The sequence below is a fragment of the Quercus robur genome, chromosome 8, assembly GCF_932294415.1.
Source record: "Quercus robur chromosome 8, dhQueRobu3.1, whole genome shotgun sequence".
NCBI lineage: Eukaryota > Viridiplantae > Streptophyta > Magnoliopsida > Fagales > Fagaceae > Quercus > Quercus robur.
This window is the reverse complement of record NC_065541.1, coordinates 21,802,041-21,818,800: the sequence shown is the minus strand read 5'-3', so window position 1 is coordinate 21,818,800 and position 16,760 is coordinate 21,802,041. Positions and strand designations below refer to the sequence as shown.

At 35.4% G+C, this 16,760-nt stretch overlaps 2 protein-coding genes across 7 annotated transcripts in view; both read right to left on the bottom strand.

The window, feature by feature from the left end:
* The window catches only part of LOC126694984 (putative FBD-associated F-box protein At3g50710), a 93,474-nt gene that overhangs the window by 22,650 nt on the left and 54,064 nt on the right, over positions 1 to 16,760 (bottom strand). The window contains exon 4 of one of the 4 annotated variants that reach the window (XM_050391559.1): positions 8,274 to 8,822. The exons of 1 other annotated variant lie outside the window; for it this stretch is intronic. The gene's annotated coding sequence lies outside the window, so the exon portion shown is untranslated. 2 more of the 4 variants (XM_050391564.1, XM_050391563.1) reach the window with 2 other exon arrangements.
* Positions 1 to 16,760, bottom strand: part of LOC126694982 (putative FBD-associated F-box protein At3g50710) — a 61,961-nt gene that overhangs the window by 24,676 nt on the left and 20,525 nt on the right. The window contains exons 1-3 of one of the 3 annotated variants that reach the window (XM_050391555.1): positions 10,830 to 12,012; positions 10,546 to 10,686; positions 10,195 to 10,459 (exon numbers count right to left, since the gene is read on the bottom strand). The exons of 1 other annotated variant lie outside the window; for it this stretch is intronic. In XM_050391555.1, the coding sequence (XP_050247512.1) occupies positions 10,196 to 10,459; positions 10,546 to 10,686; positions 10,830 to 11,999 (1,575 nt within the window). In that variant the 5' untranslated portion in view covers positions 12,000 to 12,012 and the 3' untranslated portion in view covers position 10,195. Of the gene's footprint in view, positions 1 to 10,194; positions 10,460 to 10,545; positions 10,687 to 10,829; positions 12,013 to 16,760 lie in introns of those variants that run through there. One more of the 3 variants, XM_050391554.1, reaches the window with a different exon arrangement.

The following is a 16,760-nucleotide window of genomic DNA, read 5'->3' as shown; positions in this document are numbered from 1 at the left end:
TGATGGCTAGGTTGCTGGCCAGTGGGTATGGCTGAATTGGTTATGGGTTTGATATGGATGGTAGCTGAATTTTATCTCTGCTCTTTCTTTCTTTGTGAGTATGGCTGAATTGGCACGGGAGAGAAAAAAAAAATGAAGGCTTTTTTTCAAGTTTTAGCAAGGTGTGTATTGTTGGGTTGCTTTTCTGGGTTTAGGTTGGTGGTGGGTGGATGAGAAAGAGAGAAAAACAGAGTGAGGGAGAACAGAGATGAAGAGAGAAGAAAGAAGAGAGAGAAATTTTTTTATATATTATTTTATTTTGTAATTTATATTATTTTAATATATTGCAAGTAAAAATAGAAGTTGGGATGTTGGGTGTATTGTAAAATGATATTGTATAATTGATAAAGTAGCTTTTTGAGATGGTAAAATAGGATAGGATGGAATTTCCGGTTGTGGATGCTCTTAGAGGATTTTCATAAAGAATGCTAAATGCTAAATTTTAACATCAAATTTGTAAAAAGCACACTCCATCAAGAATGCTAAATGCTATTACTTTTGACATCTAGCTACAGTGGGTTGCTATCTCTAGCAGCCCACTGTAGCAAGATGTTAAAAAAAAAAAAAAAAAAAAAAATCTTGTTTAGTAAAACACGTATGTCCCCTTTTCACTTTTCCTCTCATATGCTCCACCTTTTCGCCTTTTTTTTTTTTCCTGGTTCTCTCTTCTCCCATGCCTACACCTCTGCCTCCTCTGTGTTTTTTTTTATTTTCTTCATTTTCCCTTAACCTAAGCCTTCCTTCAACCCACGCTGCCAAACCCATCTGCGCTTCACTACTCCCTCTGACCAATCCCACCATCACAAACACAACCTCTTCTCTTCTTCCTCTGACTGAACGCATAATCACAAACCCAAGCATTCTCTCCTTGATCGAACCCACAATCACAAACCCAACTGCTTATCTTCTTCCTCTGACAACCCACTCTTCTCTCCCTGACCGAACCCAAAAACCTAGTCTTGAAACCCATATTCTCATCTCAAAACCAAAGATTTTGGGTTTTGTGGTGTTGTCTTTGAATCTCCGATGGTGGATGTTGTTTTTTTGGGTTTTGTGGTGAATATTTGTGGGTCTCCATGGATCATTGATTTGAATCTCTGTGGGTCTCCATGGGTCATTGATTTTGGGTTTTATGGATGTTGTTGTTTTTCTGGGTTTTGTGGTGAATCTGTGTGGGTCTGTGTGGGTTTTTCTAGGTTTTCTGCTTCTGCTAGTGTGTGTGTGTGTGTGTGAGTGTTTTTTTTTTTCTCCAGTGGTGGTGGCTGAGATGGATATGGGTTTGCTGGTTTGAGATGGAAGTGTGTGAGTTTGTTGGATAGACAAGTGGGTATGGGTGGCTAGTGTTTCTTTTTTTTTTGGTGGTGGTGGATGGGTTGGGTATGTGTTTGCTAGGTGGAGAAGGTGAGTGTGAGTTTGCTTGGTTGAGAGTGACCGAGAGGAAGAGAGAGAAAGAAATATATATTGAAAAATAAAAAAAGAATATTTAAATGAAGTGGTAAAAAATATAGAATTTTTTATGTTTGGTGTATTGTAAAATGAGGTGTTAAAATAAATAAAGTGGCTTTTTGAGATGTTAAATGCTAAATTTTTTGAGATCCTTGATGAGAATGCTCTTAACAGTTATCAGAAAGATGGTTCAGATTGTGTATTGTTGGGTGGTTGCCCCTTTCTGAACCCATTGATTTCATCAACTTAGCCCTTCAAATCAACCACCCATGACCCTTCTCTTCTAAACCCCATACCCAAAGATCAATATCAAAAATGAACAAACAAACAATAAAACTTTTTTTTTTTTTTTTGAGAAACTGAAGTAACTTATTTTAATGATCGAGTTTCGAGCTTCATCATACTCATTCCTAGGACCACCACCAAATAGCAAAAGTTTTTTTTTTTTTTTCCAATTTAAAATAAATAAAAAAATAGCCAACCATAAATTAGATGAATTGACTTTTAAAGGAGAACGTAGACAAGACAACTATGGGAGAACAAAGAGAGAACAAAAGTTCAATCTCTCAAAAATCAACATGTAATATGATTTTAAATGCCAAATTCCTTTGCTTTCAAAAAAAAAAAAATCCAAATTCCTTTGTGGTTTGTTTGGATGACATTGATTTGGATTTGGATTTAAGAGGCCCATATCTGAATCCTTTGTTAGGGTAAGTTAAAAGAAATGATTTGGATTTGACCCAAATCCATCTTGGATTTCAGTGGTCCGAATCCATTGATTTGAAATCCCCTCACAAACCCAAGAATTTAGAAATCCCTTGCCCTCACGCTCGCGCTTTCTTCTCAATTCTTCATCGGCTCCAGAAACTCTGTCATGCTCTCTCTTCCTCGCCCAAGCTTTTCTTCTTTCTCTCTCTTTCTTGCAGCAAGGTTTGTCTCTCTCAACTACTTTCTTCCTCTTTATCCTCTCTATTTCTCTCTTTCTACTAAATTTGAATCATAAAGGCTCTTGAGTTTTTTGTGGGTTTCATTTTTTTTTTGGGTATATTGTGTTTTTTTCTCTTCTTGTTGCTAATCTAACATTTTTTAGGATGTTGACAGATTTGATACCAAGGTCCAAATACCATATTTGAAAGCATAATAGAAATGGGAAGAAAAGATAAGCAACTGCAATCTCCATCCGGATCACAATCTCAATCTCAATCACAATCACATTCAGGACAATATATTCAATGGAATACGGATACGAAAATGGACAAAGCATTAGCAAATATTTTATATGATCAATTAGCTCAAGGAAATAGGGAGGATGGGTACTAGAAAGAGGTGGCATACCAAGTTGCTGTGGAGTACATAAATGCTCAATAGATTCTCAATTTGAAAAAGGACAGTGTTTAAAATAGACTGAAGGCGTGGAAGCGACATTTTGCTATGATTACTAATATAAAAAATCAAAGCAGGCTTGTTTGGGATGAAGCAAAGAAAAAGGTTGTTGTCATAGCGGATAATCACCATGTGTTGTGGGATGCTTCCGTTAAGGTAGGATCCCTTATGACTTTTTTCTCTTAAATACGTTCATCACATATTTTAACAAAGATTTAGTCTATTCTCTTTTGTATTCTAAAAAATTAGAAATAATAAAAGTTGTTTATGGAACGTTATGTTATATGGCTGTTACGTTATATGGTTGATCAATTAGACAGTTAGTGTACCCTTTTGTAATGGACAGTAAATGTATTAGTGGAATTTAATTACTATATATTTTTAGGCACCCTAAAGTCATTAGGGAACAAAATAAGCAGCCACAATGTCGATATGAACCAAAAGGAAAAACCTCAACAATATCCAATCTTGAGTTCCTTTAAATTGAAGGTATTTGCCTTAAACAATAAACATAATTAATGTGAACCCTTTTGTAATGGACAGTAAATGTATTAGTTGAATTTAATTACTATATATTTTTAGGCACCCTAAAGTCATTAGGGAACAAAATAAGCAGCCACAATGTTGATATGAACCAAAAGGAAAAACCTCAACAATATCCAATCTTGAGTTCCTTTAAATTGAAGGTATTTGCCTTAAACAATAAACATAATTAATGTGAATTATTATATGCAGTTTTCTTGTCACAAACCCATTGAGTAGAGGCATAGAAACACTTTTCTGATCATACAATAATCCTAAAAAGAAATAGAGGAACTCCAACAAAATTTTCCATAAACAACATGGAAACAGCAACTGCTCTAGACCAATTAGAGAAATACACGAAGGAAATAGCACGCTGCATCACTTGTGCTTTGGCAGTTGAGCTTCAAATAGGGACTAATAATAGAATTTCTTAGAGAAAACCCGCCCTTTGGCTACCAAGTCTAGACAGTCAGAGATGGCTATGCCAATGTAGTTGTTAACTTAAAATGTGACTAGTAGTTACAAAGACAGGACTGCTTCCTCATTTTCCAATGTTGGCTACTAATTACCGCTTTTATTTCGAATTGTTATTCAATATGTTCTCAATATTCCACTAGTTAACATTATTGTCATATACTCTCTATTTCTAGCAATATGACACTTCTTTCGGTATTGTGTTTAACAATGTTACTGAACTAAACATGCCAAGACGCTCAAAAAATCCAGCTTTTTCTTTTTACTTGTATAAAATTATTAATATGATGTGTATGGGAACCACAAGCTAGCTAAGCTCATCTGATTGCCCAAAAGTACTTCGCTCAATGGTAGAATCTAAATCACTTTTACGAGTGCACCAAGTTTACAATTAAATATGGAAACATTTCACATTAGAACAACTTAAGCCGTTTAGTCTAGACACCTTCCAATCAAAGGCCAAAAGCATTCAAAATACGAATGTCTTTAGAGTCCAAAACTTGGTCAACAAGACTACTAAATAACTTCTGTAAACATGAATAGCTAATCTGAACATGGATCACTAGAAACTTTTCCCCCCCAGGAATCATGAAACAAAGGGCTAACAACTATTTAACAAACAACCTACCTACATGGTTTCCCAAGGCCCATTTTGCATGTACATGAGCTACACTACATTCAAATCTCTTTTCACCCATTGAAATTTCCAATTAACAAAATCTCTTTGAAGAGTTAAAATATCATCAGTTACGGTACCTATTTCCCATCACAATTGCCTCAATGCAGCATTTTGAGTTCTCTTCAAACTACACCCGAGTATGACCTATTTTCTGAGCTAAAAACATTGCCCACCTGAAGGCAAGAGATTCAGCAACCTAATTTAAATCCAAACACATTTAAGACACAAGTGTTTAACCAACCCAAAAATGGATCCTTATACTACTAAATACCATATGTACACATGATTTCAGAAACTAAACATTAATCACAAAGAACTAAACTAAAATTCACTTAATTTCTAGTTAGTTTCTGATTCATATGCTTTCCTTCCAAAAAAAATTGATAGGTCTATGGTCTCTTCTATCCCTTTGTATGCCATATCAAGAGTCCAGGCTCCAAAGGCCACTTGCTCAAAGGTGCATCCTATTTTAAATAATTTTTGGTGGGAAGCCTCAAAGGGCTCAAAATTAACATATCTAAGAAAGTGGGAGTCCATTTGTAAGCCAAAAGAGTTAGGAGGACACAATTTTACGAAAGTTGAGAATTTCCACAATGCTTTTGTAGCAAACTACGGATGGAGTTATTATGCATTGAAAATAGACCTTCCGTGAGGCTGCTAAATTCTAAATACCTAAGAACTGGTTTTTTACTTCAAGTGGATTTGGTTTTCAATATTGGCAGTAGAGCCCTTCTCAAGAGAGCATGTGGAAGGTAGACATGGCAAAACGGGCGGGTCGGGTCAAGTTTGGGTCAGGTCAAACGGGTCATGGGTCAAAACGGGTCATTTTTAAACAAGTCAATCGAGTTGCGGGTCGGATCGGGTCTACCCGTATTTTTCAAACAATTTTTTTTTTTTTTTCAATTACAAAAACAAATCAATGACAACCTGTTTAGAGAAAATGAATAAAATCAGTTAAGCAAATGAATTGCACTTAATGTCACTTGTTAATATCCTTTCAATTCTGACCGTTTTGACTTTTGAGTATAACAAAAATTATTTATAGTTATAAATTTATGATGGAAAAAGTCTTCAATGTTAATAGTTCATTGTCAAAATGCATATAATTACAAGTTTACAACTTCAATAAAGAGATAGATCTTAAAACTAACAAAACAAGTAAGCCAGCAAAGTAGCAAGTTATCAGTCTTCTTAAGTGCACATGTTCCTATTGCATTTAAAATAATAGTAAAATTAGATCACTTAGAAAGATAAACTAAACAAAAAAAAATTAAAAATAAATATAACATATTAAGTAAAGAAGAATAAGTAAATATTTTATAAAAATTACACCTCAATCTCAATCTATTCAACGTTGGTAGCAGATCCAGCACTGCAAATATTCATAATTACAAATTGTAGCTCAAGTTGGCCAATTTCGTCGACATCTTCATTTACAATAAAAAATTTTAATATAACTTAATGTACCATGAAAGCAAATCAATAAAAAATTAAAATTGTATAATTATGTCTATAAAAAAATTATATTACCTTCAAATTCATACAGTCAACTTTTAGTAGAAGACGTGAGGAACTCAACTTTCAGGTTTCACCGTTTCAGCCTTTCAGGTTTGTTTGTATAATTGTATAATTGTACTGTGTTTGTGCATTTTGGACAGTGGAGTGAATTGAGTGATGGACTACAGCTAGCAAGCAGATGAGATTTTTTTTTTTTAAAGGTTGTGACTTGTGACTGACGGCCTTGAACAGTTGGCCCTTGTGTTGTGAATTGTGATGTCTTGTGAAATAAACATTGACTGACGCGTGATGTCTTGAGAATTGTGATTTCATAATTAGCAAGCACAGTAGGCAGTAGCACTGAAACTTCTCTTAATTGTTGTGATAAACAGTAAATATATTATTATTAATTTTGTTACTTTATGCTTTATGTACATAATATCAAGAAATAATTATAAAAAAAAAATAGCAATTTTTTTTAAAAGATCAGGTTACGGGTTATCTAAGTCGGGTTGGGTTACGAGCCCACCTATTTTTGCTTCGGGTAAAAAAATTAGGTTTGGATCAGGTATTTTTCGGATCAGGTTGGATTAGAAAAACATGCTCAGTAGTAGACATGGCAAAACGGGTCAGAATTTTCTGACCCGACCCGACCCGACCCGAAAAATACCCGACCCGAACCCGATTTTTTTGACCCGAAACAAAAACGGGTTGACCCGTGACCCGACCCGTGTTTTTTGCGGGTCAACCCGACCCGACCCGCGACCCGAACCGAACCCGAACCATTTTTTTAAAACTTTTTTTTTTTTTGGTAAAAAAAATAGTGAAATTAAGACAATATTGGTTTAATTGTTTATTGTGAGCTTAAGGAAACAATTGATACATTTACATAACTGCATGCAAATTAATTGAAAAATAAATGGTTGAGCATTCTGTAATGAGTAAAGATTTTTAGATATCAAATAGCAAAGTACATGCCAAGATAATCTGGTTACAGTAAAGTTAAAAACAGATTTAAAATTGTAGATATGTGTGAGACACATTCACAAATGTGAAAATAGTAAAGCCAAAGTATCAAATTAGCATAAATTATGAATGCTTAGATCTATTTTTTAACAATTTATGTTCAAAATAAACGGCTTTTCAAAATAAATTGTGATATTTCCTAGAGTGTGTGCTGCTTAACAATGATATGATCTTCATAAAAGAGACTAGGTATAAATAAGTAAGCAATCAAACTTTAATGTATATCTCAAATTGAAATAGAGTGTCAACCACAATTGATAATAGATTATAAAATTAAATTTTAAAATTGTAACTTTCTTATATGTTTTTATTCTTTATCAAATGAGTTATCCAATAAATCATTTGTATTTTTTTTTTTTGGAATGTTGATATTGTGTAAAAATAAAACTTGTATATTTGTTTTACTTATCTTTGTGTTGTTTTGTTTTAGATAGCAATGTTAGGGTTTGTATAATTTTAAAATTATTGAATAAGTATTAATAAGTTTAACTGAGTTTATTCTTGATATAAGTAGTGAATTCAAAATAATGCATTTTACATCAAGTAATATGTTGCATAACTATCCAAATGGCAAATACATATTGTTTTCTTTATAAAAAAAATATAAAAATAAAAAAAATAAAAAATAAAAAATTTCATGTGAAAAATACGGGTCAACCCGACCCAACCCGACCCGCAACCCGATTGACCCGAACCCGTTTTCAACCCGCTTAAAATGACCCGTTTTTGACCCGTGACCCGTTTGACCCGTAACCTGATTGACCCGACCCGAACCCGACCCGCCCGTTTTGCCATGTCTACTCAGTAGACTACCCATTCAAAGGGATTGAAGTTCCACGAAGCCTTATAGTGTAACTCGACAAATAAAATAAAAATGGAAACAAGGTCATTGTACAATTTTTTTCCACTACCAATTCATAAGGGGAATTCCAATCCCTTCCTTTGCAATTATCACAGAGATCTAGAAAGTAAAATATCAATGAAAGGTAGAGAGCAAAACTCTGACTTAGGCTTTTATAAAGGTCACACCCATCATCACAAAACAAAATCTATCTCAGCATTTCTTTTTCTAACTTTCCAAATCTACCTATTACATTACCTCAAAGGTGCAATTCCAGACCACATCAAGGCCAGTGCAACTTTATGTAAATTGTGTGGCAGCAGGAAGCCATTAGCATTATAGTTCTTCTTCCAGAACTATCAGTTTAGAAAATAACTAGAAATTTAACATTAAAAATCCTAAATTAACTCAAGTGCAGAATAGGGGTGGGACATTACAAGATATTTTGTTCTCTCTATTCAGTATGTCAACTGAAGCATAAGCAAAACCTTCAGAAAACCACCTTTTTTCTTCTTTTCCTTCCTCACAACTAATGCCACCATCAGCTTAACAAGACTAAAAACTATAAAAAGTAGGTGAACAATGTCATGCAGAGTAAAAATAAGGTAAGACTTGACGAAAAGAAGGTGGTAGAAGAAGCCAAAGCTATACAGATGAGGAAGAAAATGCAAAAGGAAAGGATTGGAAAAGCTAAAATCAAAAGGTATCCATCTCAGAAACCATCTTAAGAGCAGATTAGATGAATAGTTTTTTCACATGCCATCTGGTCATAATATTGCAATGAAACTGTACCTCAGACAAGTTAATTGTAAGTTGCCCATGCTACGCCAGTCCAATGTTGAAACCTCATGAGTAAAAAGTTAAGATGGAGAAGGGCTTAACAAGAAGCACCAATGCAGATGAGTAGAGCAGCTAATGATAAAAGATTTATAGTTACTTATCAAAAAACAAAAAAAGATTTATAGTCTCAACAAGAAGCACCAGCAGAGATAAGTAGAGCAGCTAATGATAAAAGATTTATAGTTACTTATCAAAAAAGAAAATAAGAAAACAAAAAAAAACAAAAAAAGATTTATAGTCTCAACAAGAAGCACCAATGCAGGTGAGTAGAGCAGCTAATGATAAAAGATTAATAGTATTTTTAGATGTCGATCAACAATTAGTTTAGCCAATATCTACTGGAAGTGATGTGATGCATTCTTATATATAGTGTGAGTTGCGGCAGACGCGTACTTGTAGGAACACACTTGTTGACAGTATTTGCATCCCCTCTTCCAGTCATGCAATAGAACTATAGAAGAACTAATAGGTTCTGCATCAACTATCAAACATATCATGATGGCAGACTCATTTCACATTAGAACCATCTAATTTTTTTTATTATAGAAGCTTCTTAATCGAAAGCCAAACACATTCAAGATAAGGGTGTTATGTACAGACCACAACCAGGTTCTCAGAGTACCAAATACCATTTTTTTGGATAAATTGATAAACTAAACATGGATCATCAACACATTTCCCCCAAGAATCAATAACACAATTAAAAGACAAAGGACTTCAACTATTTAATAAATACAACCATTAGTAAGCCAAAACCTACCGAAGGCATTTACCTTTGAGATCTTACTTTATCATCTTTTTTCTACAATAAGAAGAGCATCTTAATATATCTCACCCTAATAGAAGTATATTGGGTACTGCAGTGGTGCTTATGTATAACATTATATAAGGCAAACAAAACTGGGCAAATATACATGAAAGGATGTGCCATGTAGATGTAGCCAAACACTGAACTGTTATGCAAAAGCAAACATTCTAAATCTTTCATCCACATCTAATACTTTCAAGAGTTACATTCAACTGTTTTATTATTTCAATTGTCGCTAGCTACCCAACAGAATGAGTAAGCCTAGAATCTAAAAATTCAGGCACATAAACTATAAAGAGGTAACAAAAGCTCACTTATGAACATTTCTCTATCAAATTTTTAGTCTAATTCAAAAACAAACAAAACTTATGAAGGTCAAATGGATGTCTTGCAAAATGGTTGTCACAAAAAACAATTTCTACTGCAAGGAGGTCAGAGAACATTGGATAATTGATCATCTCTCTCTCTCTCTCTCTCTGAATCAATTCAAAGGAGGGAAGAACATGAAAATTTAAAAAATAAAAAATAAAAAAGAGTAATAATAGCATACCACCAGCAGAGGGTCTACAATAAAAAGAAAATATTTGTAACATTGCCTTTGGAATTAGTTGCAGAGTACCAGTTAAAGAAGTATACCTCATTCAACTCTAAGTAGACATGTTGTTGAGCACCTTGGGAACATTGATAGTTTCTCAAGAACACTTTCCTTCGACTTTCCACTAGAAACTTGAAATGTTGCTGTCTTCAAAACTCTTGCCTCCTTTAGAACATATTTCACAAGTTCCACTTCATCCTTCAAACCTTTAAATCCTCTGTAATAAAAACTTGTGAGTGATGACAGATTAGCAGGATCATATTGTGGCTCCTTCCAATATAAGTTGCTTTCAACGGAATTATAACCCTGATGACAACAAACACAGCAGATCATAAGTGTAAGTTTAGGGAAGATGAATGATCAACAGAAATACTTCTATTAAATCAACTAACGTTAGTAATAACAAGAGTTTCTAGATTAGGAGCTTTTTGGAGCAAGTCTTGTAGCACATTCCAGCTACAACCATTCACTTTAAATTTTAGTTCGACCAAATTCTGGAATGAGGAAGGATAAATATTTCCCAAGTTGTGCCACTGCATGCGAGATTAAAATCACATCAACATCAATTTGATATAACATAAAAGCGAGATTATAACTTCGTATTGTCCAAAGAAATTGAACTAAAGATCATAGGTTTATTGAAAAATAAAAAAAGCACTTATGAAGGGGATCTAACCTCTGTGCCCCTTGGAGAAAATGAGAGGAATTTGACGTTATTCAGTGCAGCAAAAAGATTGAACACCCATTTCCTGCGGAATCCGTCAGGTACAGATTTAGATATAGAAATATTGACATCCGACTGAACTACGTTGTCTAGTTTTTCATAGAATTTGATGGCGCGTAGATCACCATAGAATTCAAAGTACTCGAGAGCTGGGGCGTTTATTTCGAGTTCATACTCAGAGTAATTAAAATCAGTTTCTCCGAAACTTAAGCGTTTCAGCGTGGGTACACATAATTTATACTCACCCTCGAAAAAGTCAGTTGTTGTAAATGACAAATCTTCGAGGACAGGGCAGCCAGAAAGAAGCCTCAAGAAAGAGTGTTCCTGTGACTTAATGATACTCAGCAATGAAATTTCTAGTAGATGCAGTATCTTTAGGCTTGGGAAATTAAAGGATAATGAAGGAGTGTCAATATCAATATCAATATCAATTTCACCGCTTAATTTCAGAACCACTAATGTCCTGCAAGAGAAAAAGCTTGGAGGCAATTTCAGATTTTCCACATCAATTTTGTGCATAAAAATGTCAAGATCAAGTTCTTTGACTTTACGAGCAGCGGCAGTGCGAAGCCATGCCTCGAGATGGGAACCGTCCCACCAAAATCGCCATCTGAGGCGAAAAGTTTGGAGCTCTCCACATTCTTGTTTAGCCAAAACACTTGACACAACATGTGCAAACATGATATCACGTGCAACTTCAACATCAACATCATCAAGCGAAAGCTCCGCAGCGCTGATCTTGCCAATGTCGAGGAATAGCTTTGGGACGAGAGTCCAAAGGAGCTTCCACCTGGTTGACAAAATGCTTGTGGCGATTGACTCTTTGGTTGGAAGGAAGGAGAGAATGTGGCAGAGAAGAGATTCCGGTAGACTACTGATCCTGTCGACCACTGCATCTTTTCCGGGAGAGAGTGTCTGGGGTTTTAAATTTGATTGAGTGGACGATTCGGCCATCAAAGAGGTCAAAGGTTTAGGGTTTGCTGAAGCTAATGGTTGGAATGCTGGAGTTACAGACTTTACAGTTTCTTTTTCCTTTTTTTCTTTTTTTTTTTTAAGAGAGAGAGAGAGACATTCCGATGCCACCAGGCCCTCCACCACCAAATACCACAAGGTTTTTGACATTTTCAGTTTTTTTGTTTATTTTTTCTTTATTTTGGTTGCTGTCACTTTGAATTTGGAATTTTGGATTTTGGAATTTGAAATATAGGGAGTAAGAGCATTCCCATCTGAAAATTGTATCACATTCTATTTTACCATCTCAAAAAGTTACTTTATTAATTATACTATACTATTTTTCAATACATCTAACATCCTATTTTTTATTTACATCATCTATTTATTAAAATATTAATTTCACAATCTCTTTCTCTCTCTTCCTCTCCTCTCTCTGTCTTTTCCCCTAGTCTCTCTTCCTCTTCATTTTTCTGGATCTAAAAGATCACCACCACACTGCCATCCCTATATACCCCAGCACCACCATCAAATTATCAAACCAAAAGCAAAACCACATTAAAAAAAAAACCACCAAACCATCAACAAAGCCCCCCGCACACACAAACACAAACACAAACCATCAACAAAGCCACACACACACACAAACCATCAAACCAATTGGAGCCAACAACAGAGCCACACACACAACTCCATGCCGATTTTCCATGGCCACCATAGCTCCACGCCAGACAAAGAAACCCACGCCACGCCAAAGAAATTCACGTCAAAATAACCCCACCACCAAAGAAACCCAACACCGATCTACCACAATCTCCATACTAACCCACCACAAACCCACTAGATCGAAGAGAGACCCATGATTTGCCATGATCTCCTCCACGAACAACCCATCAACAAACCTCCATGCCATGCTAATCGCCGTGAGAGACCCATCAAACCACGCCGGGTGAGACAGTGGCCAACGGCGGCCTGGGCTTGGACATCGCTGGGTGAGACGCGGCCTAGGCTTGGCATTGTTAGGCGATGGTGGCCAATGGTGGCCTGAGGGAGAGCAAAGGGAGAGGGAGAAATCACTGAGAGATAGCAAAAGGAGAGGGAGAAATCTGAGAGAGAGAGAGACATGAGAGACAGACCTAAGAGAGTGAGAGAGTTAGGGAGACAGAGTGGAGAGAGAAAAAGAATAAAATAATATTTTTAGTTTTACAATTGAGCTATAGTATGATTCTACATTTAGAATCGCACTATAGCATAATTACAAATTTTTTTGCAATAGTCTAAATTTACAAGTCCGGATGGTGTGGGGTTTTTGGGTTTTTATGCTAAATTGAACCAATATATGGCATATGTCATTCCCAATGTGAATGCTCTTAGGGACTAATGATTATACAGAGCATTCGCATCCGTCCGTGTATAATAGAAAAATGTGTAAAATTTACATAATTTTGTTTAAAATTACTCACATTAATCAATATATAACTATGTAAATTTATATGTTTACTATAGAGCAATTGCATCGGTCTCTGCAAAATTTTCCGTTTATTTTAGTTTAAGAATCTACTTTTTCTATTTTACACATCTACTTATCCAAAACTCCCACATCAATTTGCCTGTTCTACCATCTATTTTATTTTTTTTAGAAAGTACCATCTATTTTATTTAAATAATCATTTTTATACATTTTTATTATTATTTTCATTTAAAATCTCTCTCTCCTCTCAGATCAAACCTGTCGCCTTTCACCCCTCTCTCATCCCAAACACATAGCTTCTCCCCTCTCTCGCTTCTCACCTCTCTCTCAACCGTGTCGCCACTGCTGTTGTTGCTTTGCTTCTTTTTCACAGCCACCGCTGCCACTGCTTTGCTTTTTCTTCGCTGCCCAACTATCGCTACTAGTTCTTCTTCTTCACCACTACTAGTTCTTCTTCTTCACCGCTACAGATTCTTCTTCTTCTTCTTCGTCATTGCTGCTGCTGGTTCTTCTTCTTCTTCTTTTGTGCAATATGGGTTTGATGATTTTTTTTTTTTTTTTTTTTTGTATAATAGGTATAACGATTCATATATATTAGATGAGTTTGGGATCTAAATTTTTGTATATGGGTTTAATGAGTTTAGATCTAAATTTAGGATGATTTTGATGAATTTGTAGAGATGCTGGGATTCAAGAAGAGATAGTCAGAGAATAGAGTTAGAAGAAGAGATAGAATATGATGAGAGAGGGAAGAGAAAATATAATAAAAAATTAAAGTACAAAGTTACGGTAACTATATATATTTACACGGTTAATGTAGCTAGCTTACATATTTACACGGGTAATACACGGTCTGATGCGGGTGAGTTTTGAGCAATATTGTGTAAATTTCACAACTTTTTTCTATAATGCACCCACTAATGTGAGTGTTCTAATTGAGTAAATTTATAATAACACTATTCATTATGTATTTAGTTGTTTATTCTTACTTTATATATCTTGAGTATGAAGGATGTGAGTGAATGATGGTTGTTGTGTGTAAAGTAGGAGAAATAATTTTAAAAATCAAGAAAATTTGACATTTTAATGAAAAGAAGTGTAAAATAGATAATTTGATGTGAATGTTTTGAAAAGTGTACGTGCAAGCTAAGTTTAAAAAAGATGAAAGCTTGTATTTTCTAAGTCTTAAGAGTACATTTAAACATCATCTTTGTTATATACTAAAAATTGTGATTTTGTGGGCTACAAAAAGGGATAAAAAGGAAGTGAATGGAAAGATTGGAGATGACAAGAGAGTTACATGGGAAACCCCAAGATTTAGAGTGAAAAACCACTATGGAATGAAGGACTTGGTGTCCATATCCTCGTAAAAGATTGTATTGCTTTTCTTTTGGGAAAACACTGGTTTTTACATAGCTTTTGTAGACTTTCTTTCTTTTCTCCCTATCTTTCTTTGCTCTATTTCCCTAACTATATTCTGATACCTAGGATGCTCAGCAACATTCTCCTCTTATAGTACAAGGAATGTTGCTAGCTGTATAAGGCCAAAATTGCCATATAGCACTATTTGGCAAAATATTTTGCAATCTACCATTGTTTTGTAACTCGAGTTCATAAAACTTGAGTTCAAAAAAAATCAAGTTCCTAAAAAATGTGCTACAATGGCACCCATTGATCTAACATCTTTTAATTAAAAAATCCACTTGAAACTCGAGTTGGTGGCACCTGTTGATCTAATTTTTTTAATTAAAAAATCCACATGAAACTCAAGTACGTGAAATTTGAGTTCATTGTAATCTAAAACTTGTGTTCTTTAAACTTGTGTTCTTTAAACTCGAGTTCTTTAAAAATTTTAACATAGAATTTGGGAGCTCCCAATGAATCTCTGGATTCAAGTAAAGTATGAAAATTGTTGGAAAAAATTCAAATCTCAAATTAGTGCATGAAGGACAACTAGTGCCTATCCTTACACTTTTTAACGAAATTAGTAGGGATGTTAGGTGAGAAATTAATTCACCATCTAACCCCACAATTTAAGACTACACATTTTGCAATTCCCTTTCGCGAGCTCCTCATCAAACAATCCACACTCCCATTCCATCACCGCCGCAGTCGAGCCCACATGAATACTATCCAAAACACCACTTTTACCACTGCCATGGCAACAAGGCCAACTGACCAAACTGCCCCTCGAGTGGCATCATAATTTTGAAAAGAGGAAATCAAGGCAAAAACCTTACAACGTAAGATCTCAAACCTAACCCCAATCCACTATGTCACCTCACTGGATCTTTTCACCTGGGAATTAGACGACGGAGCTAGTTGTGGCTTTGAAACAGTGGAATCGAACGGTGAGGACGACAATGATGAACCCATAAACGGCTGAGCCTCTCACCTTCTTGTCTTGTTCTTGATTTTTTTTTTCTTTCTCACGTTGTGTCTGATTTATTTTGTTCCTTTTTTTTTTCCACCTTATGTTTAGCATAGAAACTAGAAAGTGTTAAGATCTAGATACTACAAGGAACTCAAGTTTACAAAACTTGAGTTCTATGCGGCCTGCCACGGTGGCTATTTTTATGGAACTCGAGTTCTTGAAACTCAAGTTTCACAAACTCGAGTTTTAAAAAGGTGTTAGATTGCTAAGTATCTCTCAAATAGTGGTAGATTGCTAAAAATTTCGGCCAACGGTGGTATTTGGCCATTTTGGCCAACTATATAAAGACAGGTGTCCCAATTCCACTGTATCACAAACCCTAGGAACTAGCATAGTACTATTCTTTAGTTGGAAGAGAGAGAAAGTCGTTCTTGCATGGAGAGTGCCTTGAGGAGTGACTTTGAATGGTACAAAGGAGAGAGAGAGAGAGAGAGAGAGAGAGTTGCAATGGTATAGAGGGCTACACATGTCCTACTATGTGATCCAAGCACGTATTAGCCAATAAGGAGGATGGTGCAGCACTCGACCAGGGGGGACCAAATCCCCTCTCACGGTAGTGCTCAATAACCTACACAATGTAACAAGACATGTCCTCTTTGTCTTGCAGTGATGCCCATGCTATTGGCACAAGCCAAAGGCGTGGCTCCCTTCATTGATGTATGTCGCCTTCATAGCTCAATGACATTGACGTGTAGGGTTAGGGTGCCATCTTTAGTCATCAAGCCTTAATGTCCACTCTGACGGGCTTGTGTACTTTACAAAAATGATTTTATAAAATAGAAAAACTTGGTTCTTATATTAAAATGGATAGAAAGTTTTGCATGAGCTGATGCAAATGTTCTTAGATGGGTTGACCTTAAGGTAATAAAACACATAGGCAGATAGACACCTGTAGGAGAATAAAGAGTGGAGAGCAAACTAAGGGTTCATTTGGTTGGAGTAGTGGAAAAGTAGGAGGATATAAAATGAGGAAGGGATAGAAAAGTGAGAGGATAAAAGAAATTTAGTTTTCTTTCTTATGTGTTAA